General features: G+C 43.2%; 1 protein-coding gene across 1 annotated transcript in view; it reads left to right on the top strand.

Annotated features, from left to right (window-relative positions):
* Nucleotides 1–21,521, top strand: part of MRPS31 (mitochondrial ribosomal protein S31) — a 54,435-nt gene extending 32,914 nt beyond the window's left edge. The window contains exons 5-7 of the mRNA XM_069972104.1: nucleotides 4,532–4,602; nucleotides 14,814–14,957; nucleotides 21,125–21,521. Coding sequence (XP_069828205.1) covers nucleotides 4,532–4,602; nucleotides 14,814–14,957; nucleotides 21,125–21,357 — 448 coding nt within the window. The 3' untranslated portion in view covers nucleotides 21,358–21,521. The remainder of the gene's footprint in view (nucleotides 1–4,531; nucleotides 4,603–14,813; nucleotides 14,958–21,124) is intronic.
* Nucleotides 21,522–25,740: the final 4,219 nt, after the last annotated feature.

Genomic DNA, 25,740 nt, shown 5'->3' with positions numbered 1-25,740 from the left:
TACTGTCAATATTTGATGTAATAAGTGGAACAAATACAAAGACAATCTAATATGCATCACGACTGTTTAGTGTCACTGTCGTTATAACTTTCTAAATCTAAAACAGTAGATGTGATATAAAGCAAGTTTGCAATTTACATTCATTATTTTTTTATTTTTTTTTTTTATAAAAATTTGTGTCCTGATTTACCCCTTTAAGTGCAATCATTAGATTGCTTATACTGATCGGTGCTATGCTGTTGCAGTGTAATGAGTGCTCTGTTTGTATAGATTGTCTAAGCAGACTGTATTAACAAGTTTACTATAACAGGCTCAAAGGCCTTTAAAGGTTTTGTTTCATGGGTTAAGTTATTATATAAAAGTCCCAGGTCGGCGGTCATGGTTTATAATGTGGTGTCAGATTTTTTTTATTTTTTTTGTCACTAGGCAGAGTTGTCCTCTTCGCCCTTAGGGTCCTATTACACTGAGCAATTTTTAACGACTAACGATTAACGATTGCAAAAGAGTTTGCTTATAGTTAACCTGAAATCGTTCACCATATTACACAGAACGATAATCGTTAGTTATGATCGTTACTATGATCGTTGTTGCGATCGTTACTATGATCGTTTATTCCTTCTGATCCCAGAAAAACAATGAACAATGTGCTATTACACTGAACGATTAGTGAAAAAACGCGGAACTTGAGTGAACGAACGTGGAATTACAGCGAACGATTAATGATAATTTTAGGTTCAGATCTAAATAAATGATCAACGACATACGAACGATTTTACAATCATTTAATGATTTTTCGCACGATAATTGTCCCATGTAATAGGGCCCTTAGTATTGAGCTGCTGGCTCCTCTGGTGAGAGTAGATAAAGCCATTGAGGGCTTTGGGGTGGGGGGGAGGGGTTACAAGGTGTTCCTATACGCCTATTTTTTATATATATAATATATATATTGTATTCCCCCCTTGAGAGTGCTTGGGGAGGGAGAAAAATTTAGATATTTGGGTATAATGGTGTCAAGAAATATCAAAAACTTTATCGATTTATATATCAAGGTAGTTATAGAGGAGGTAGAAAGAAAAAATAAGATTTGGCAGAAATTACCCCTTTCCAGAATGGATAGGATAGTGCTGTTTCGAACAGTTTGTCTCCCTAAGTTTCTTTGTTTTCGGTACAGCTCCAATATGGATTTCAGAGAAAAGTTTAAGAAGGATTGGCATCATTATTAACTCTTTAATATGGGGGAGAAAAAGGGCCCGATTAAAACTGGAGGTTCTGTGTCAGCCAAAAAATAAAGGAGGCCTTGGCTTCCCAGACCTAAAAAAATAATTTCTCGCTTCACAACTCTTTTGGTTGGGAAAAAACAAACAATTTTTTTTCAGTGTGTCGGGGAGGGAACAGGGGCTAGTCCATGCACGATATATGAGTTTTTGGAAGGAGAGTATTGGAGGTCAGGACGCAGAAGGGACTGGCCCATGGTCCAGGCGCTTGGAAAAACGTGGGGGGCGTTAAAGAAAGTGTTGAAATTGAAGTCAGTTTTCGAATTTACTCCAATAGGGTGGGTTCGTACTACAGAATTCTCGCGGATATGTCACTTCTTTCGCCGGATAGCGGAATACACCGGCCCATAGAATGGTGTCTTTGGAGCCGGCGGAAAGGCGTACGGACATACTGCGGAATTCCGCTGACATTATCCGCGATAATTCCGTAGTAAGAAACCACCCATATGAGGCAATAATAGATTTGAGGAGCTGAGTAAGTTGGGAGTAATAAAGAGTCTGGAGAGGAGAGGTATTAGGAATATGGGTGACGTGATTCGTAGAGGTCAGGTTAAGGAATGGGAAGAGAGTAGGGTGGAGTTTGATCTTCCTGGTATATTATGGTTTGATTATTATAGGCTTCGGGTGGTCTTATTGAAAGCCTCAATCCCCAAAAGAGTATTGTTTGATTTAGATTTTCTTATTGATCACCTTATGAAACAGGTAATAGAGAAGAAGCTGATAGCGACTATATACGCCCAACTGAAAAGTAGGTTGGGAAGCTGACGGATAACCAGTGGGAAAAAAATTATGAGGGGATAAACCTGGCTTCTAGGTCAGGGAATCACAGACTGGTGCAGTTTAACATTGTGCACAGGATTTACTTTACACCGGTCCTCCTAAGGCTAGGTTCACACTGCGTTTTCAGCATCCGTTTAACGCATCCGTTTTTTGCAAAAAACGCATGAAAAACGGATTGCAAAAAACGGATTCATTTGTGTGCATCCGTTTTTCCATTGACTTCCATTATAAAAAAAACCGGATCCGTTTTTTTTGGCGGACCAAAACGGACCAAAAAACGTTGCTGACCCTACTTTTCTGGACGTTAAAAAAAACGGATCCGTTAAACGGATGCTGAAAACGCAGTGTGAACCTAGCCTAAAGAAAATAAAAAAATGGCCCCACAGTAATTGCCCCAGATGTGATATGGCAGAGGCGGACTTCATCCACATGATATGGTCGTGTAATGTTGTAATGTGGATCTGATGAAAGTGTGTTATGAGGTTTTTTATTTTTATTTTTTTTTATTGTATTTTTGGAGAGAAGGAAGAAAAGATAAAAAAAAAAAATCATTCCAAAACAGCACTTTCCTATAGATGGATGTTTCTAGCCTGGTTAATATCCTTACTCATATTTCCAAAGGTGTAATTAGCGTTCTATGGGCCCCAGGAAAACCTATAGGATGTTGGCATCCCACATAACTTGTTGTGTGGGCTGCAGTGGTTTTAGAGTCTACTGAACAAAACCATAACAGGGCAAATATTACCAATAATACAGTTTGTATGAAGAACAAAAAGCACTTCATTATTAATTATTTATTAATAAATGCGTTTTCGTTTTTTCCTCCTCCCCTTCTAAGAGCTCTAGCACTTTCCTTTTTTTCTATCTACAGGGCCATGTTTTTTAGGTGTACTTTGTAATGGCGTCTTTCATTCTACCATAACATGTATGATGGAACCCACAAAATATTATTTATGAAAATTGTAAAAAAAAAGAATGCAATATGGTAACTTTTGGGGGGTTCCTGTGTCTACGTAATGCACTATATGGTAAAAGTTACATGATACTATTACTCTATAGGTCAGTCCGAACACAACCATATGAAGGTTTACACAGATTCTCTTATGATAGATATATATATATATATATATATATATAATAATAATAATTATTTTTTTTATGAAATCCTTTTTTTTGCTATAAATAAAATGACCCTATTGTGACGCAAAATTTAAAAAAAAAAAAAGCCTTTAAAAGGCCTCTACCCGTCATGGTAAATGATCAGCACGCTGTGATTGTGTCACAGTGGTGAATTAAACTGCAGTAGTGTTTGAGGCAAGTGTCAACTGGAAGAAATAGCCAGTACTTGCCACCTAAATACTTAGCTCAAGAATATATGTAATGATCGCTGAGCCACCATAAAAATGCATATCGGCAATTAATAGGTTAATAAAAATAGTTTTGTTTTTAGTTTTTTTTTTTAATAGATTTTATTTGATTTTTGTATGCCCACTTGGGGATGTCTTCTGATATACACTTAGTATACCAAAGGCCAAAGCATTATTATCTTTTGTATTAAAGGGATCTATAAAGTTATCTATTAAGATTAATAGACAGGGTAACCCCATAACTGCATCACTGTAGACCACATCGTAGGGGCTGGGATCAGAGTTGTCTCTAATACCAGTCTTAGCAGCAGGTCAGTGGTGGTCGTCACTTATTGCAGATGGTGCAAGTCCAAAAAAAACATGCCGGCCATGGTACCCCACTGCTGCCTGAGGTGGTCCCCAATGTGGCCATGATTAGCTGAGTGGGGACTAATCAGCGTAGCCGCACGGCAGGTGGGTACTGCCTTTTTGTACTTTTCAGTCCAGCCTACCTACTGTTAAATATTTTAAAGGTATCCAGCCTTTGCTTTAATGCAACCTTGTATCACTGGGGTGATTCCGGGTGGTTTCTGTCTGCTTCTCTGTCTTTGAATGATAGATCTACCCCCATACCTAAATGGACATAGATCTCTCTCTCTCAAGGGGCGGGGAGAAGCTGTCGGGGACTGCCTAGGTGACTCATGGTTTAGACTACATCAAAAAGTAATGACAAGTTCCCTTTTTAAAATCACTGGACATCCCCATTAAAAGGAGTCTTACCATGTCTCTTCTTTTTACAACGTCTGGTTTAGGCCTTGGTCTGTGCTGATTAATTTCTGTATTAACATGAGCGTGAATGATGAAAATGCAGTTACTATGGGAAGCCTACATATCACTGTTTGATTACTGAATGTATACAGGTTTATCCTTTACTTTTGCCAATGCAAAAAGCACACAGGGCTCCTAGTGAAAATCTAGCTTTACTTGGTCTTTTGCCTAAAAATCTAGTGATTTGCTATGACCCAGAAGTAGTCTTACCCGATACGTGTGTGAGAGAGCCGCCCGTGATGTAATTGTGAAGCACGTCTCAGTTGCTGTATAGGTGTTGCTAACCTTTGTGTCTTTTTACAGATCACTACATGCCGGAAAACGTCTCAATATATTCCCTGTTGCTGCTCCTTCAGAGGCGCCCATTGGTACAGGTCAGTTTATCCGATACCTGGATTGTCCTATAGAGGCATTTCCATATATGTTGTAGTAAGCCATAAGAGCCTGATCACTGTGCATCCATGGAGTTGAATGGGTTACTACATTCCCCCTGAAGGCACTGCGGACATGTATGACTGTTTTAGCTTTCCCTTGGCGATAACAGCTGATCTCTGGGGTCTTTGAAGCCGGACACTAGATAGTCTGCTGATCTTCCAGTTGATTTCAATTAAGATATAAATCTTGCCTAAGGCAGCTGTATATGTAGTGCGGCCAGAAATATTCTGCATTCATAGAAAGTAAAGGATGGAAGGAAAAAAAAACAAATATAAAAAAAAAAACCTATTTACTCTCAGTGCTCCCTGAATTCGAGTTCACTTTCTGGTATGTTGTAAAAGCTGTCCCGTGTCTGATGTCTACCCTATACTCCTGTTTATGGTGTTTTACTTAGAGCCCTATTACACAGAGCCATAATCTGCCAAATCTAGCCGATGCCCTGACCTAAAATCATGAACCACTGGATGTGTGTAACAGATGAATGTGTAAAGAAAAAATAATAAAACCTATACATACCTCTCTGCGCTCCCTGATGTCCTGCTAACTTCAGCCCGCTGCCGGCAACTGTCCCCGCTCAGCCAATCACTGGCCGCGGCACTGTCCTGGTGATTGGCTGAGCAGCCTGTGACTTCAGACACTGCAGGGAGCGGGCCGAAGTTAGCAGGACATCAGGGAGCACAGAGAGGTATGTATAACTTTTTTATTTTTACTTATTAAGGCAAGGGCTGCACGGACATCGTTAACGCTATATATACCACCCTTTCTGCACAATTATTGAGCCATGTAATAAACTCAGGCAATCCTAACGAAACTCTTCACTACCTTCCTACTGTAAATTAGCTCATCCCTATTAAGGTGGATACTAAACACTTACATGTAAGGGATGTACTGACTGCTGCAAGATGGAGAAGCTGTCGCTGCCCTCTACTGACTTATGGGAAACATAATAATAAGCATAGGTGCACATCTATACAGTGCTGCTCTCACTTCTTTGATGTTCCTCCTCCTTGGTATGAACAATATATATAGATTATAATTTCTAGTGACAAGGACTCTTTAAATAGATTGTCTGCCCTCAGTAGTAAATGATACCTAGGAGTGCTTAGCATTAGGAGTTAGTGTCGGGCTTCCTATAATCCCCTGGGACTCACAGAAGAAAGGTGAGAAAACTCAAGGCGCTTTGTCATTTAGTAAGACAAGATCTAGTTTTTATTGGGCTACATGCCCATCAAGTTAACCAGCGTTGAGCTCATAAAGCCAGGGCTTCGTGTATCAGCCTGTGTGAGGGTTTTATCCCGATGAACACGTTGTTTTATGGCTCCATCTGATCGGGCAGGTAGCGTCACAAGACAGGCTCGGCTTTGCTAAATTCTCATTTTTCACACATCTGTATTAAACACCTCTACGCTTTGTGAAAAGCACCCTTCAATATTGTGACACCCAATACACGTTTCTTCCCGTCAATCATCCCTGAGCGTTACTGGCGGCAAGTTACAACACCTCTGCGCCTGCAGACGACCGTCACTTTTAATTTTTATTTTTAGAGTCTAAGCTCCAGTATATTTATGAGACCTCTGTGTACCTGGTAATGTTGTGCAACTTGACAGGTCGCCAGTGCAGAAGCTTGATCACACCAAAGCAATAAAAAGATATGGTTACTATAGTCAGTGTTTAGGAATGGGACTGGCAGGGAGTGAAGAGGGGCATAGTTATAGTAGGGACTGATAAACAGAAACCATTTGACTCTCGTATCTGTCTTTTGAGGGTGTAGCAAGTTTTCCCAGTCAGATAATATCTAGGGAAAGATCAGTCTGCCATGTTCAGTTTTAGTATGATCCTTTTGTTCTTAGAGGAAATAAGCTGCTGCAATAGGTGTCTGGCAGTGGCTTATTTCCTTTTCCCTTGTGTATCATTCTCAGATAGGGAGATAAAACTAATGATTCCTGTCTCTTAGCTGTTTGTAAAGTTATAAAATGATTGTTTCCTTATAAGCTCAATTACCACATGAGCTCTATCTGTCACCTAGGTGGGGAAGGAGGAGGCACGCATGCTGCAGCTCAGCGATGCTTCTGTGACACTTATGATGCCTTTACACAGAGAGATTTATCTGGCAGATTTTTGAAGCCAAAGCCAGGAACAGACTATAAACAGGGAACAGGTCATATAGGAGAGACTAAGACTTCTCCTCTTATCAAATCTATTCCTGGCTTTGGCTTCCAAAATCTGTCAGATAAATCTTTGTGTAAATGCACCATTAGGTTTGGAAGGAAAACGTGATTTTATAACTTTGCAAGCAGCATCAGCTTTTTATTTTTTTTTTTTTTTTAAATCTCCGCTATCTGCCTATATCTGCAGCACTAAGCATGATATAGAGCTGATAGATTCCCTTTAAAATGTTACTATGTTTTTTTGACACGGGATAGAGAGTTTTTATCAGTCAAGGTCTGGGTGCTGAGACCCCCACCATTTTCTAGAATAAGCAGGGAGAAGCACACAGCCAAGCACTTCTCTGCCGTTTCTCTACACCTTGCAGTAGACAGATTCTTTAAAGTGTATGGAGCCTGGGTCCTGCAGGGAGAGAAGTGCTTCTCCCCCCTAGTTATAGTGATTGGTGGGGGTCACAGAAACCAGTCCCTGACTGACACCTTTCGCATGTCTCCAGTATCTCTGAATGCTAGTAACAGTTAAACAAACAGTTTGCATGTAAAAGGAAAGATGAGAGAAAAAGGTATCAACCCATTTGGTTGACCTCTATTAGAGGCAGGCAGCCAAGGGACAGGAGCGTTCAAGTCACATGCAGTGTGCAAACCACAGCTACCTATGGTGGGCGGGGGAAGCAGAGATGATTGACTGGTAAAAGCCTTATATCATATACAAGAAGCAGCCTAAGGGAACAACAGAATAGACAGGACTAAGAAGATTTGCAGCTTTTTGCCCACTACATTCTTAAGTTATTACTGGCAGTGGCATGCATTGACTAAAGCTGGCCTCTCCCTCTCCGCTTTCAGCCCAGTGCCATTCAGGCTTTGAGTCATTCATTGTGTTTTTGTTATGGATACACTGCTTTTATATGGAATTTGCAGGCATATTGTTGAATAGCTCAGAGATCATGGCTGGTATATACTCTCTCTGCACCCTCACTAGCACCCTGTCATGAAAGGTGACTCGCTAGTAATAGAGATTGGGATCGGACTTGGATGCACTTGCTGGGTGTGAGACGAGGTGCCAGTACAATACACAGTTTCCTATGGAATGTCTTTGGGTGGTTACGAGAAGCCTCCAGTGGCGTCTGTTGCTGTGTTTCTGCACTGGAAGTGGGATTGCAAAATACATCATGTCCACCGAGCAGGAAATACCAAGAGATATTTGATCCCTGACGTCTCCGGCATGATCTCGGCTTTGCTCGCTGTCCCAAAATTAAATATTAGCGTGACACTTCTGAAAATGAAGGCATTTAGCTGGTGCCATAATTGTCGGGAAGGCGGAAAAAGGGTTTTGTTGGCAGCAAGTGTCAGAGAGTGATATGCACACAGCTCCTAGAGTAACGTCTGAAAACACGGTGACCGAATATAGAGGAATGTGACAATATCCATACAATCCATCGGGAATGTAGGGCTGCTCTGTATGTGACAGGTCTTTGGATGATTTCTGCTTCTAGCTAACTTGAAACACTCTGTACCTCAGTGACACAAGTTATAGGTGACCTGCTGGCCGTGCCAATGGTGACTACGTTTACTGTGCTTGGGCAGAAGTCAGAAGTGGTTTAGATCATGGTTAGAAATGAGCGAACTGGGTTCGGGTTCGAGTCCAACCGAACCCGATCGTTCGGCATGTGTTTAGCAGGGGCTGCTGAACTTGGAAAAAGCTCTAAGGTTGTCTGGAAAACATTGATACAGCCAATGACTATATCCATGATTTCCACATAGCCTTAGGGTTTAATCCAAGTTCAGCAGCCACGGCTAATCAAATGCCGAAAGTTCGGGTTCGGATCGACTCGAGCATGCTCCAGGTTCGCTCATCTCTAATCGTGGTTTTCGTTCCGACACATATAAAGTATCCGTCCAGGTAAAGGGACAGGACGAACTCCCAATACGACTATATTCTGTCCATTAAAATTAGCATGTCCGTTGGCATCCCTCTTTGACAGATTTATGACATGGGACCAAAAACAAGGTAGCTGTAGACAGCAATGGCACTGGAACTGATCATCTGCCGTTATAACCCATTCATGCTAAGGCCATGTCACAGAACGGCTGGTGTTACTGATGATCTTCACTTCTTGCACATCGACAACAATGGCCATGATTAATATGAAACTTACGTAGTGGGAACCTAGCCTAAGGAAGGACAAGTGCATTCAGACATGTTCGTTGCCCTGGCTAGTCTAGCACCGATGACTAAGCCTCGATCCAAGATCACATGTGGATTGAGACTGAATCCTGATCTCACTTGGTTTTATGCTTCATTATGGAATTACTTGCCCAGGTAAGCTACAGTGGTGGAAAGGCAGGGGCTCTCTAAAAATAATTGGCCATTGATTTTGTATACATATATAATGTGTGTACTACTTCTATATTAATAGAGGGAAATTGATTTGCAAGGCATATCTGGAAGTGCTAAACAGGTTTCCTTACGGAAGTTATATATCACAGGCAGGAAATTGCGGAAGGACACAAGGAAAGAGCTCCTAAATATAGCAATTGTGCCTTAAAAAGAACATGACCGTCACATATAGATAAAGGGGAAAACCAGCTGTCAGGGTGGATGTGGCTGATTGTGAGACAAAGGGAGATGTATTTTGTACCGCAATCTTTCTGATCTTATTGTCATCATCGGTAATGGATGGACCTACTATCGCCTCTACATGTGCTGACGTCTGTGTTTCCCAGCTCCCCCATAAACATGACTGATCAGCCTGGTTGATTGTCCTTTCCCCAAATATAATAATATTTCTGAAATGTATACATGTGCGTTATTCATGAGGTGTGTGCATATGAATATATTACATATAATTATACTGCATATATTTGTGTGTATGTATGTGTGTGTGTGTGTGTGTATATTTATATATCTATATATATATATATCTATATAGATATATGGTGTACACACACACACACACACACACACACTTAACACTTGTATCTAATGACAGTGATGACTGTTAATGTTCCATTCATGCAAAACAAATATAAAGAAGGTAAAAAATTGCAAAGTGACATTTGAGAATACAGGAAGCGACGCCCTGTATGAGAGGAGGGCGTTAGTTGTGCTTCCATATATCTGAGGGCTCACTTGGTGACCCGTTATAACTTAGGATAGGAGGTAGGGCTGGGCGGTATACCGCAAAAATACCGATACCGTCACTGGCGTCGGTTAACCGACCTCAACTGAGCCAGGACGGTATCTGCGGTATTTTTGTGTTTCCAAAAGAGCTTCTGCACGCAGTCGCGGCCCGGCGTGAGCGCTGCACGTTATGTGCAGGGACGCCGGAATCAGAGCGGGAGGTGGAGGAGCAGCAGGGCCCAGGTGAGAATGCCCGCCCCCGGCACCCGTCCAGTGTGAGCGCCCGCCCTCCCCCTGTCCCGTCCGGCGTCCCTGCACACACAGGACATTAACGTGCAGCGCTCGCCGGGAGGGGGAGTTGGGGGAGCGGCACCAGTCCTGTCCGAGCGCCCTTCTCCTCCGGCCGGCGAGCGCTGCACGTTAATGTCCTGTGTGTGCAGGGACGCCGGTGTGCGCGCGGGAAGTGGAGGAGCAGCAGGGTCCAGGGGAGAATGTTCCTGAGTGATCCTGTCCTGTCCGGCGTCCCTGCACACACAGGACATTAACATGTGCAGCGCTCGCCGGCCGGAGGAGAAGGGCGCTCGGACAGGACTGGTGCCGCTCCCCCAACTCCCCCTCCCGGCGAGCGCTGCACATTAATGTCATGTGTGTGCAGGGACGCCGGTCAGATCTCAAGGTGGAGGAGCATATGCATGCAGCTCCCTGTGTACCCAGCCACCCCTGCCCGCCCCCCTGTGTACCCAGCCACCCCTGCCGGCCCCCTGTGTACCCAGCCACCCCTGCCCGCCCCCCTGTGTACCCAGCCACCCCTGCCCGCCCCCCTGTGTACCCAGCCACCCCTGCCCGCCCCCCTGTGTACCCAGCCACCCCTGCCCGCCCCCCTGTGTACCCATCCACCCCTGCCCGCCCCCCTGTGTACCCATCCACCCCTGCCCGCCCCCCTGTGTACCCAGCCACCCCTGCCCGCCCCCCTGTGTACCCATCCACCCCTGCTGCCCCACTGTGTACCCATCCACCCCTGCCGGCCCCCCTGTGTACCCATCCACCTCTGCCCGCTCCCCTGTGTACCCATACACCCCTGCCCGCCCCCCCCCGTACACCCCTGCCCACCTCCCCGTAGAGAAGATAGATAGATAGGAGATAGATAGATAGGAGATAGATAGGAGATAGATAGATAGATAGATAGATAGGAGATAGATAGATAGATAGATAGATAGATAGATAGATAGATAGATAGATAGATAGATAGATAGATAGATAGATAGGAGATAGATAGATAGATAGATAGATAGGAGATAGATAGATAGATAGATAGGAGATAGATAGATAGATAGATAGATAGGAGATAGATAGATAGATAGATAGATAGATAGGAGATAGATAGATAGATAGATAGGAGATAGATAGATAGATAGATAGATAGATAGATAGATAGATAGGAGATAGATAGATAGATAGATAGATAGGAGATAGATAGATAGATAGATAGATAGATAGATAGGAGATAGATAGATAGATAGATAGATAGGAGATAGATAGATAGATAGATAGGAGATAGATAGATAGATAGATAGATAGGAGATAGATAGATAGGAGATATAGGAGATAGATAGATAGATAGATAGATAGATAGATAGATAGATAGATAGGAGATAGATGATAGATAGATAGATAGATAGGAAATAGATGATAGATAGATAGATAGATAGATAGGAAATAGATGATAGATAGATAGATAGATAGATAGATAGGAGATAGATAGATAGATAGATAGATAGAGAATAGATAGAATAGATAAAGCAGCAAGAGTCCGCAGCACACTAGCATGTAGTGAAGAGTGGTTCATTCCATCAAATAAGGTGCAGGATACGACGTTTCAATTCACTCCAGAATCATTTTCAAGCATGCTTATCTCTTCACTATATGCTGGTGTGCTGCGGACTCTTGCTGCTTTGTATTTTGGGACCCCCTGCCAAAGGCCTTTCTGTGTTCAGCACCCTCTACTTCAGCCTTGGATGTGCGTCTGTCACGAACGATAGATCGATATCTTTACAGCGTGTCAGTGCAGTGCCATCTACAGCCCCCTATAATGTACGTCCCTGTACTGTCACCTGTATATACTATATATATACCCATCATACATACTGTATATACCCATCATATATACTCTGGGTACCTATAGTACATAGCTATATACCTGTATATACACGTCCTGTAGTGTGCACATAGCTGTATACCTGTATATACACGTCCTGTAGTGTGCACATAGCTGTATACCTGTATATACATGTCCTGTAGTGTGTACCTAGCTTGGGTTGCTGCTCATTGAGTTACTGTACTTTTTTTAACTTTATTGAAACAAACTATCCCCAGTTTGGCACGGCCGAGTGGGTGTGGCCTGTAAAAGGGGTGTGGCTTACTAAGGGGGCGTGTCATAGTTATCGTCCAATTATCGTTACCGCAGCTACATATGCGATAAACCGCGATATTGATTTAGGCCAATATCGCCCAGCCCTAATAGGAGGGCATATTACCGAGGAGAACCTCCCTGCCTGGCAGTAGCATCTGTCACACTGCTGGTAAAGGGCTTGGAAGTTTTGTATTTTTAATTTCAGGAAAATTTAAGGAAGACTGCCATTCTAAAATGGAAATAATATTTGACAAAGTATAAATGCCAAAGTCTAGACACATAATTTCTTAGACTGTTCCCTTCTTGCGGAATCTCATGGATCATAACCTTCATGTTCCTTTTTCTCCTGTATTCTCTTTCATACCATGTCATTTTACATCCATGTGCTATTTACACCCCCCCCCCCAATTATGGATTATTGGATGATTTGTTTCCTAGTGACACCTTTAGAGGTCTAATCCCAAATCATGTTGACTTCTATGATGGATAGAGAGGCTTTTGATTCTTCACTGCTATACCTTTTCTTGTTTCTACATGATTTTTTTTTAGCATCCAGGCTGACTTTATGCCTACGGTAGTAGATGGAGCCCATTGTCACTTTAGTAGCTGTTTGTGCTGCTTATGTAAGAGTATGCAAAAACAGCGTCCGTGGAACCTCAGTAATGAGTCTCAGAATAGACAGATATCCCTCCTGGGAAGGAAACCCGTTGCTAAGGGGTGCCCCCCATTGGGGAGATCACCAAACCACCCTGATATGTAAGCCCCTTAAGTCCCACTCAGTTGTGAGTATTAGGACAAATATTGGAAAATACCAGAGTGGCCCCTTTAGCGTCAAAGCCTAGGGGCCCTATTACACGGCACAATGACTTTCTCTAAGCAATTGCTAATCGGCGCTTGCTTGCTGAGTCTATACACTGCCCGATAATCGGGCAGCAAGGACTGCACAGACATCGTTATCAATGTCCGTGCAGCCCTTGTAAAAAGATTTGAAAAAACTCCTACTTACCTCTACATGCTCCCTGATGTCCTTCTAGCTTTGGCCTGCTCCCCCGCAGTGTCTAAAGTCACAGGTTGCTCGGCCAATCACCGGGTAGTGCTGCTTCAATAAAATATAATTTCTTTATACATTAAAGGTGTGCTTGTATATAGTGCTTTCTTTTTCTTCTTTGTTTATATTGTGATCAACTTTGACACTAGAGCACCCTGCTCGAGACTATTGTATGGTGCCCTCCCAAAATTCAATATTACCATGAATTACATTAGCGCAGTGTGTATGAGGCTACCACACTCTTGCCTTGTGTCTGGTATTGCTGTGCATGGTTGAAAAGATTCACTACTGTTTCCCGAATGTGCACGTAAGCGGGGACATCTTTAAAGGGAAACTGTCCTAGGTTAGATTAATCGTACCTGAACCGTAGATGATGGCTCCCTCTAGCACACGGGGCACTGAGGATGAAGGTACGTCTCTTACCTTAATCTTCAGAGCCGTTTCAGTGCAGTTTGTAGTTTAATACTTCGGCTAGTAAGGCAGTTTGGACCACTGGAACAAGGCTACTGCCCCCCAGAGCACTGATCCGGCCAATTATAACCATTAAAAGTGGTGGACCGGCTAGGGGCAGATCAGTGGTCTTGAGGGCTTTAGGCCTGCCCCAGTTGTCCAAACGGCCTTACTAGTTACAGTATGGAAACACCTCCCTCAGCACCTCCAGTTCAATCTCAGCCCCCAGTCTTCTGTTTCTTTTGGCTTTCTGTGTCATCATGACTCGGCAGTAGAGATGAGCGAACCTGGAGCATGCTCGAGTCCATCCGAACCGGAACGTTCGGCATTTGATTAGCGGTGGCTGCTGAACTTGGATAAAGCCCTAAGGCTATGTGGAAAACATGGATATAGTCATTGGCTGTATCCATGTTTTCCAGACAACCATAGCGCTTTATCCAAGTTCAGCAGCCACCGCTAATCAAATGGCGAACGATCGGGTTCGGATGGACTCGAACCCGAAGCTGCTTCGCTCTTCTCTACTTGACAGGAACTCAGCCAGTCAGTGACTGCAGAGATGTTTAGCCTCAGTCACTTATTGGCTGAGGTTGGCTCAGTCACCACCTCCGCTTTCTGTAATTTTTTTACATTTGCTCGGAGTACCCCTTTAATTTTATTTGTCAACTGAAACTTTTGGGCCAAACATAATAAATATTTGTGACCGTCGTACTTATTAGATCTCCTTGTTTTATAGACAAAGAACGGTAGGCTATTGCTTTCCACTCAGAGCAATAAACAAAAAACACTAAGTGGATTTATTGTATGAATTGTATTAATTATATTCATACAATTGTATTCATACAATATGAATTGTATGAATTACATTTTGTTTATCTTTTACGGCTAGATATTTCTTTGTCATATAAATGATTCTATTTAATGAATTGCTGTAAAGCGTCTATATTTACCATTTTCAGAGATGCCACTAACCCTATGGGATCTGGAGCTGGCGAAAGAGATTTCGAACGTCAGTGAACACCCGCCAAGGAATGGGTTTGAGGAGATGATACAGTGGACAAAAGAAGGAAAACTCTGGATGTTTCCAGTTGACAATGAAGCTGGTAAGTTTGGATCACTACATGCCATATAGCGTGTTATAGAGGTAAACAGGCGTTCGGTATTTGAATCCCGGTGGTTGGAGAAGATGGATGCACCCTGTTTTCTCCAGCGGCCAGCATTCAAATACTGAGTATTCGCACACCTCTAGTGTGTTTTATATAGCTGTCTCGATTACTGTAAAGTTTACAGTAATCGCGACAGCTATATAAAACACACTAGAGGTGTGCGAATACTCAGTATTTATGGTTTACAGTGTAAACCATAAATTTTCGTTGGATAGGTATGAACCTGTCCTTACCCAGAATAGACCTCAATGCCTGTGGCAATCTGTATACTGCTTATATATAAGCTGTAGATGCAATTCCCTGTGAAATTAGTTTCCTCAGATGTGAAATTACTGTCGATTTCAGACATGATAAATCTATTAAATGGCATTATCACATTTTCATTATGTATTCATGCGACATTAGCAAATAATTCTGAGCACGCTCACAAGTAAAGTTGAAGGTTAGGCTTTGCTTTTATAGAAATAGAATGACCTTGATGACTAATCAGTTTTTTTTATTTTATTATTATTTTTTAAAAAAACATTAGAAATCCACTTTATTTCTTGCTTTCAATTGATGAATGGAGTTGTAGCCTGCTAGGCCGGCTGTCTCTGCATTCCCAGGCTACTACCATAGAAGATTGTCCTACACTCCATTATGCTGCTGTGCAGACTGCTAGCAAAGAAAAGATCAGTAAGGCTTCAGAATTATAAAGGGCACAACAATCATCAGGAATGTGTGTGTATGTGTGTGGCTGTTTATTACATCCATTCTCTTGGAGCAGCGGGGATCGTTCAGGGTATAAAGCTAGTTCTAGGTCAGTGGTCCACATCCAATTACCAACATGTCAGAAGGCTCATTTGCAGGCTGTACCAATTGGTTCTCGAGGGCCTGGAGAAAGGCAGAGCCTGGGGAGCTTCGTGGTAGGAGACAGCGCGGCAAACAAGAGAGGTTAAAATGACGTGAAAGTTCCCGGCAAGTGACAACAATACAATAAATTAAAGTAACAAGAATTATTTGTGGAAGGAAAAGCTTACAAAGCCGGTAAATGCTCTCTAAGTTTCTATGGAAATGGTGAAAGGAAAATCTGTCCACAACTGGAACCGGTCTGTATTTCTGGGTTTGATTATGATCGTACCGGCCTTGTAGACATGTAAGCAGAATTATTGGCAAAGCTACTTCTCGCAGTGTTTAGAACTAACAAGGTAATGACTGCAAAAATCCATTATTCCTCCAATATATGTTATTGGGATCCTCACTTTACACAGATACGCTCTTCATTTATCTATTGTGCCCCCCTATGTGCATAGCAGCGTTTAATGTATGTGTAAGCTGTTATGTATTCTACTGATTCATATATCTTAAATGGGTTGGCCAGGAAAAAATAACTTGTAGCCTATCCAGCTGCCATTTGGGCCTCAAGCAGTTCCCTGTAGTGGTGATCCCTGATATCTACAGCCTCAGCTCCTATGTACTGTATAGTATATATAAATATGTATGCTTTCTATATATAAAAGCCAAACCATTGCTTTTAGAGCTTTTGGTAACTTAGACAACGAGGGAAAGAGTGGCAAAGCAGGAGAAGGACACAAGTTTTCTGCTAATTGAATATATTTGCAAAACTATTTAACTTGATGAATCCTACCCCTTTAAAAAGGGTGGTCTGAAGTACTAGTATCGGAGGTCAGAACAAAGGAAGAGAGGGGGGAATGATGCTGCAGGTCTCTGGATTTCCTGCGAGAGGAGAATTGGTAAGAGCAAGGGACACAGCACTGACATCACACCATGAAAAACCCACCCACTAAGCATAGTTCTAGAGAGAAGATGTGGATATAAAGAAATAATGTGCCAATACACATCTGCAGAATACACACACATGGGAAGATTTATCAAACATGGTGTAAAGTAAAACTGGCTCAGTTGCCCCCTAGCAACCAATCAGATTCCACCTTTCAGGAGTGAGAAATGAAAGGTGGAATCTACTTGATAAATCTCCTCCATAATCTGGTCTAATCTGCCTGGTCTATGTCTAATACACAGCTGCACAAGGGGCAAATTAGATTTTTTTTTTTTTTTTATTGTTAATAAAAAGTTATCCAAGTACAAAGCAAATTGACAGCTAGCTAGTGATCTAAACATAACCCCAGCCCAGTTCTACTCACATATATTCACTTTATTTTAGGCCTTCATCCTATTGATGTGCCTTTAAATTATTAGACAGTCCTCCATTTAGCATCAGTCACATCCCATTTTTTTTTGTTCCCTTAAGAAGCAAAAGGAAGATGTCTTGGCTGCTTTTGTGCCGGTCCTGATGTGTAGCAGTATAAATATTAAAAGATAAGTTTTCAGAGACTTTTCTCTAATCCTAAATCTTGGCAAAAGATCCGTCATAGCAGATCAGAGGAGCAGAAGTGTTATTATAGTGACCCAACATGACCCAGAATTGCCTTTTGGCATTGGGTGTAGTTACCTTTTAAATGATTGGGCTTACAATGTTAGGAGTTGTTTGGAGGAAGTAGAGAGTGGAATAAAATTGCCTTTGAGGATGTAATGCATCTCATTCTGCTTGTGAGAAGCAGGTGATCCGTCCTCATAAGTGACACGGTCAAAGTCTAAATCCCCAAGGCACAAGTCATGATTAGGATTCAGTGAAAACGGAATGAGATATGTGATTAGTAATGGGATATAAACAGGCTGCTTAGGACTCGGAAATCTGTAGCATTTTGGAGGGACTGCTCACTTGGTATCCCGTTCTTAAAAGGAACTTGTTACTGTGAAAATGATATCTGAATAAGTGGCGTTATAATGGAGAAGAAGCTGAGCAGTCTGATGTATAGTTTTTGTGTAAAAATCTACAGTATAATTTATTGATTTAATTCCTTGATCATTGCGGTCTTAGGAGTTCAGTGGGTGGTCTTACTCGGTGGTTTTAGCCCAGATTTAAAAAAAAAAAATTCAGTTTCTCGATCAGTTGTGCTGTTGACATATGGACAAAAATAAGATTATGCAAATGACACTGAACTGGGGGTGATTGCCAGCGCCAAAGTGCCTCTCTTTACCTGGCCAGCAGCCCCACAAACATCACCCCTCTTTTAAAGGCGTTGTCCAGCGAAAATATTTTTCAAATCAACTGGGGTCAAAAAATTATATAGATTTTGTAATTTACTTCTATTAACCCCTTCGGGACCAGGCTAATTTTCGTTTTTGCGTTTTCGTTTTTTCCTCCTTGTGCTTAAAAGGCCATAGCACTTGCATTTTTACACCTACAGACCCACATGAGCCCTTATTTTTTTGCGTCTCTAATTGTACTTTGCAATGACAGGCCGAATTTTTGCATAAAGTATACTACAAAACCAGAAAAAAATTCAAAGTGTGGTGAAATTGAAAAAAAAAAAACGCATTTCTTTTATTTGGGGGGAATGTGTTTTTACGCCATTCGCCTTGGGGTAAAACTGACTTGTTATATATGTTGCTCAAGTCGTTGCGATTAAAACAATATATAACATGTATAACTTATATTGTATCTGATGGCCTGTAAAAAATTCAAACCATTGTTAACAAATATACGTCACTTAAAATCGCTCCATTCCCAGGCTTATAGCGCTTTTATCCTTTGGTCTATGGGGCTGTGTGAGGTGTCATTTTTTGCGCCATGATGTGATCTTTCTATCGGTACCTTGATTGCGCAAATACGACTTTTTGATCGCTTTTATTACATTTTTTCTGGATTTGATGCGACCAAAAATGCGCAGTTTTGCACTTTGGGATTTTTTTGCGCTGACGCCGTTTACCGTGCGAGATCAGGAATGTGATTCATTTATAGTTCGGGCGATTACGCACACGGCGATAACAAACATGTTTATTTATTTGTTTACTTTTATTTATAACCTGGGAAAAGGGGGGTGATTCTGACTTTTATTAGGGGAGGGGGCTTTTTACTTATAGCAATACTTTTTTTTTTTTACACATATACTAGAAGCCCCCCTAGGGGACTTCTAGTATATATACTTTGATCTCTCATTGAGATCTTTGCTGTATAGATATACAGCAAAGATCAATGAGATCGGCACTCGTTTGTATTCGGCTGCAGCCGAATACAAACGAGTGCCGAGTCGGGGACGGCACCATCTTGGACGAGTCCCCGGCCGGCATCAGACAGCGATCTCCGCCACTAGACACCAGGGAAGTGCTGCAGCCGGTAATCGGATGCAGCTGTCATGTTTGACAGCTGCATCTGATTACTGTATTAGCGGGCACGGCGATCGGACCGTGCCCGCTAATACCGGTGGTCCCGGGCTACAAGCGGCACCCCGGACCGCCGCGCGGCCCCGTTCTGAATGCCCGCGCGAGGACGTACAGTTACGTCCTCGTGCGGGAAAGGGTTAAAAAAATCTCAAGTCTTCCCATACTTATTAGCTACTATATGTCATTCAGGAAATTTTGTTTTATTTTCAGTGTGACACAGTGCTCTCTGCTGACACCTCTGGCTGAGACAGGGACTCTGTTTGTTACTTGAGACAGGAACGTGTTTTGTTACTTTTCACAAACGTTGTTCAACTATTTACATACAGAATTAATGCTAATTAGTGGGAAATCTGGCATTTTCTCTCTTTCACCAGCCCTTTCAAATTAGGTACAAAGGGGGTGACTGCCCTCGTAGTATATAGCCCCCCCCTGTTGCTCCCTCCTGAAGTATATAGCCCCCCTGTGCGCTCCCCCCTGTAGTATATAGCCCCCCTGTGCACTCTCCCCCTCCCATATAGCCCCCCTGTTGTATATAGCCCCCCTGTGCACTCTCCCCCTCCCATATAGCCCCCCTGTTGTATATAGCCCCCCCCTGTGCACTCTCCCCCTCCCATATAGCCCCCCTGTTGTATATAGCCCCCCTATGCACTCTCCCCCTCCCATATAGCCCCCCTGTTGTATATAGCCCCCTATGCACTCTCCCCCTCCCATATAGCCCCCCTGTGTGCTCTCCCCCTCCCATATAGCCCCCTGTATTATATAGCCCCCCTGTGTGCTCTCCCCTGTAGTATATAGCCCCATGTGTGCTCTTCCCCTGTAGTATATAGCCCCCTTGTGTGCTCTCCCCCTCCCATATAGCCCCCTTGTATAAAGCCTCTGTGTGCTCTCCCCCTCCCATATAGCCCCCCTGTGTGCTCTCCCCCTGTAGTATATAGCCCCCCTGTGCGCTCTCCCCAGTAGTATATAGCCCCCCGTGTGATCTCCCCCTGTAGTATATAGCCCCCGTGTGCTCTCCCCAGTAGTATATAGCCCCCCGTGTGATCTCCCCCTGTAGTATATAGCCCCCCTGTGTGCTCTCCCCTTGTAGTATATAGCCCCCTGTGTGCTCTCCCCCTGTAGTATATAGCCCCCTGTGTGCTCTCCCCCTGTAGTATATAGCCTTCCTGTGCGCTCCCCCCCTCCCATATAGCCCTCCCGTGTGCTCTCCCCCTGTAGTATATAGACTCCCTGTGTGCTCTACCCCTATAGATGGCCCCCTTGTACATGTCACCTGGACAAAAAAAAAATAACCACAACTCACCTAGCACCTTGGTGTCCCGCTGCGGCTGTTATCTTCTCTCACCCAGTCGGCCCGGCCCCCGGCTGATACTCGCTCTCTGGAGACGTCCCGGGGATTCCCCAGTTCTGCTGAGGAATCCCCGGGACGTCCCCAGAGAGCGTGTATCAGCCGGGGGCCGGGCCAACACTGCCCCCAGCCCCACAGGCGTACTGAAATCTAAGGGCAGTACGCCTATGGGGCGGGAGGCAGTGCGGTGGGGAGCGGGACATTATTGTCCCGCCATATCCGGGTGGTTGGGAGGTCTGGGGTCCGGACAGCTGGCCTCCGCCAGTTGAGGACCCCTGCTTTATAAGGTACTTTTGAGTTTTATATGTACCTCAAATGTCTGAAATAGTTTAAAACAAGGTTTAATACAAAAAGGTAAAAAAAAAAGACAAACAACTTAACAAAGATATGGTCAATGAAATGCAGAGGGGCAAAACTACTAAATGTGTCTGGTCAACGGATAACTGGTTTTTCCAGGCCAACAAGTGCTGAAACCTGGAGAGAACACCTGGTTAATATTAGGAAACTGAGCTTGATATGGTTTCTGTTGCAGGTCTCGATGAGGAGCAGAAGGTCGAGTTCCACGAGCACATATTCCTGGAAAAGTATTTGGAAGACTTTCCAAAGCAAGGACCAATCAGACATTTTATGGAGCTGGTGATTTGTGGCCTTTCTAAAAACCCATACCTTACCGTCCAGCAGAAGAAAGAACACATAGATTGGTTCCACGATTACTTCCACAAAAAAGAGGATCTTCTGAGAGAATGCGATGTGTACATCAACTAAACAGGAGGCACAGTGGTGGCTTCCATTCTTATTTTCACTGATAGTTGTGCAGAGCTGTTCATAGTTGGACCCAGAGAGAGGGAAGAACTTTCCATCTGATCTATGCCCAGGTGTAATTGCTAATGTGACATATTACTTGTTTAATAATAAAATATATTAGACTATTTGTGTGTATGTTTAGAAAAGAGGATTCCGGGGATTTCCAATATAGGTGGATGTTGTGCTATTCTACCTGCTGGTAAGTGGCTCAAGTTTGTTACAGGTTGGCCTTATTTTATTTTTTTAATAATGCAAAGTAGGAATGAGATACAGGATGTATTTAAAGGGTAAAAGGTGGTGGATAGTGTACAACACAGAAATCCAAATAAAAGGTCTGTAGATAAACGGATTGAGGATTCAGCAATCTGCTTACAGGAAGACATAGAGAAAAGTTAACGTTATCCACATGGCATAGAAGCACATACTGTAGAGTAGTAATTTGGCTGTTTTATATGCAAGTATGGGACAAGTTCATGAAATGCTTTTAAAGGGTACCTGTCATTAGGTTTACTTACCCGATTTAAGTGCAATCACTCCTGCCACTGGAAGTTTGGGTAACTATGGAAATTACCACACTGGATTGGTTCCGTGAAAGGGACTCTCAGTGGGTTTATACTGTCCTATATAAGAGTAGCATAAACTAGTGACAGAGAAGCTAAAGAGAAATATATATTACTTACATTTTTCTGTGCAGCTGATCCAGAGATATTCTCCTGAATAACATGGAAAATAAGTAGTCCTCTCCATAATGTGTGTGAGCTCAGAAGTCCTCCTCATTCATGAGAACCATATAACTCCGCCCACAAGCTGCTGATTGGCAGTTATCTATCCATGCTGTGTATAGGCAGTCATCTGTATATCCGCAGCTGGAGGGCGGGGGAGGGGTGTGGCAACAATGTAGGGCTTGTGCCTTCAACTGATTAAGAGTGGTCATATCCATAGTCACCCTTGTTTTGGCTGTGTAGGAGTAAGAAACACAAGAAAGAAGGTGTAACACTCTTCTTAAAAAATAGGCAGCATTGCCGAGCAAGGGCAAAACCTGCATGGACTTTGTATGTTCTTCCCGAGTTTGTGTGGGCTCCCTCCCACATACTGGTAAAATCAAACTTCCAGGTTAACCTGACCCCCAACAGGGACAAGGACCAAAATGAGTGATGACAATCTCTGTGCAGTGTTTCGGAATATGATGGCACTGTATACCGTATTTTCCAGCATCTAAGACTACCCCCAACTTTTCCAGTTAAAATATAGAGTTTGGGATATACTGTACTTGCCGTATAAAACTACCCCTCTTCCAACACACCAAATAAAAATTAATAAAAAAACATCAGACAGCAGCGAGATCTGAGAGGCAGAGAAGGAGGTACAGTAATACCGGTAGGATGCAAGGGTGGGCCAGACGGGAGAAAGAGGTGTATTTTTCTGGGCACTGCGCCACTGTACCGTATTTAATTTTTCTATATCTCTGATGCCTGCAGCTTGCTCTGCTGTTCACACGGTCGCCGCATATAGTGGTCGTTTTTGTGCTCTCCCCACTATGTGGCGACTGCAAATTCTCCAGTCCGGTTCCGTAGTTTTTTAGCACCCGCCCTTTAAGACAACACCTGGCGTATAAGACGACCCCTGACTTTTTTAAGAAAATTTTTCCTGAGTTAAACAGTATTCTTATATGCAGGAAAATACTGTAAGTATTTTTTTTGTTTGTTTCTTAATGGTGCGTTCACACCTACAGGATCTGCAGCTGATTTTCTGCAGAAGATTTAATTTAAATAACTGAACACCGCATCAAATCTGCTGCAGATCCTGTAGGTGTGAACGCACCCTAAATAAGTTGTATATATTACCATATGGTTAGATCACTACCTTTTAAGCAATACAAGAAATGTAAAAACATAGCAGGCAGACTTCTTAAATTTTCTGATTTATTCAGTCACTTTAGACTTGAGAATGCTTTGGAGTGTGCTGAAATGCCGTGCGGACACACACAGTGAATAAACCAGAAAAATCTTGTTTAAAGTGATGTCTGCATACTTGATTTTTTTTTTTTTTTACATTTCTCTGCGTGAGAAACAACATTACTGGTCAAAAAGACTGGCTTGACTCCTGTGTAACAGAGAGTGGTCAAGACTGTCAAAGATTCATTGGTGGTTAACCATTTAAAGGCATAGCCTAGTCTGGGGCACTGTTGCTTCTATCCATACCCATTGTATTAATAGCCTATTTGTAAATCACCTTATTTACAAATGAATGACAAAATGAATCCTTACCCAGAAAAACAGCTCTAAAGTCTTGCCCACTGGAGGTTTCTCTTCTGTACAATCTGCTGTTCACTGCTTGTTGTCAGGGGAAATCTGTCTCTAGTAACAACTAGATCAGAAATAATTACAGTAATTGGCAATGGGTTTTAGCATATGCTACATGCAGGACAGAGAGTTAGAGAAGGCCTGGGCTCTGTACCTGCAAATCGAACCAGTTAGCCCCTTAGTGTATGTATAAAGATATAGACTGCCTTTGCATCACTGCGTTCCAGTCGTGCATTCCAGTGTAGTTCTGATTCACGTGATTTTACTATTTTTGAATAGTAAAAACACCAGTTATCTGTTTTTCTGTTGAAGCATTCATAGGAGCAGTTTAGTTTTCCTGATCATTTTATACTTTTTAGGAAGTGGGAAGAGCAGAAAATAGCAGTTCTGACAGTTTATTTTATTTTGTTCAATGTACAGGAAAAAGAACACAATAGTTTTATATTTAGGGTTGTTACAGATGCAGCAATACATATTGGGGGACATTTATGAAGACCGACTTAAGAGTACGAGCAGACCCTGCCCCCAATTGCCCTACTGGATTCACTAAGGCTGCATTCCCACGTTCCGTGATCCTGACGGATCACGGACGTGGAATGCATGTACTGGAGTCCCCCCGCGCCCGGACAGCATCTGTAATTAGATACTGGGAGCGGGGGAGACTGTATTCATAAGCGCCGCGCTGTAATGAATCAGCCGCGCGGTGCTGTTACTACACCGCGGCGCTTATGAATACAGTCTCCCCCGCTCCCAGCATCTAATTACAGATGCTGTCCGGGCGCGGGGGGACTCCGGTACATGCATTCCACGTCCGTGATCCGTCAGGATCACGGAACGTGGGAATGCAGCCTAAGGGCCCCATTTCACAGTAACGATAATCGGCCGGATCGGCCCAATTCGGCCGATTATCGTTCGGTGAAATAGAGAGAACGATCAGCCGATGATCGTGTCATCGACTGATCGTTCATTTAGGGCCAGACCTAAAATCATCGTTCCCCCACTGCGCATCGCTACGGTTGAATAGCGGTGCGCAGCGGGTGACCGACGATTTGACAAGCAGCAGCATCATACATTACCTGTCCAGGCTTCTTCTCCGCGCTGTCTTCATCCCCGGGTCCCGCGCGCTCTGTCTTCAGAATGGCCGGTCAGCTGAAGGAGCGGAGTGTGGCCTGTCAGCTGACCGGCCATTCTGAAGATAGAGCGCGTGGGACCCAGGGATGAAGACGGCTCAGAGAAGAAGCCTGGACAGGTAATGTATGATGCTGCAAGGACATCGGTAACTATGTCCCTGCAGCCCTCGCTCAACGATCATCGGGCCGTGGAATAGGCCCAGTAAACGAGCAGTGCTCTAGCAGATTGCCGCTCGTTGATCGGGCCCTCCTCGGCCTGTGGAATAGGACCCTAAGACATGTGCCTCCAGTGAATCCAGCCTGAGCTACGTGCAAGCAGTTGTAAATCAGGTGTGGGACGACATGTCCTTCCCCCCTTGCCGCACCCCCTTGCCCACCTATTAGGCGAGCGGGAAAAACGGCAGGCGTATGCCAGGGAGAAGGGGCGAATCTGCGTCTTCTCAATGGCACACGCCCTGGCCGTAGCCTTCATAAATCTCCCCCCTAATGTCTTGTTTTCATAATAAAACATTTTGTAGGAAAATAAGCTTTTCTTTCTATTTTTCTGTTTTTTGTAATTTTTATATGGGGCTATGTGGCCATACCCTTTCCAAAGTTTTTGCAAAAGACACACAGTTTAGGTATCAAAATGCTGTAACAAAACATTAGAATCATCAGAAAATGTAAATTTAATGGTCCATTTCTTTTTTGCTGCCTTATTATTTGTAAAAAAGCAACCTAGGGAGATAAACAATCAGAGGTTCAGTCTGTCCCAGGTTCAGGCTGGCTCTGGTTCAGGCTGGCTCTGGTTCAGCCGAGGTTAAGGCTGGGCTCTGACACTATAATGCAGCTTGTTGCCCCAATTATTTGCCACTAATGTTTATTCGCAAGTAACTTTTTACTGCTTTTTGAAGATAAAGCCTGTGTACAGT

Source organism: Dendropsophus ebraccatus, chromosome 5, assembly GCF_027789765.1.
Source record: "Dendropsophus ebraccatus isolate aDenEbr1 chromosome 5, aDenEbr1.pat, whole genome shotgun sequence".
NCBI lineage: Eukaryota > Metazoa > Chordata > Amphibia > Anura > Hylidae > Dendropsophus > Dendropsophus ebraccatus.
The sequence above is the reverse complement of the archived record's forward strand: the minus strand, read 5'-3'. Positions and strand labels throughout refer to the sequence as shown.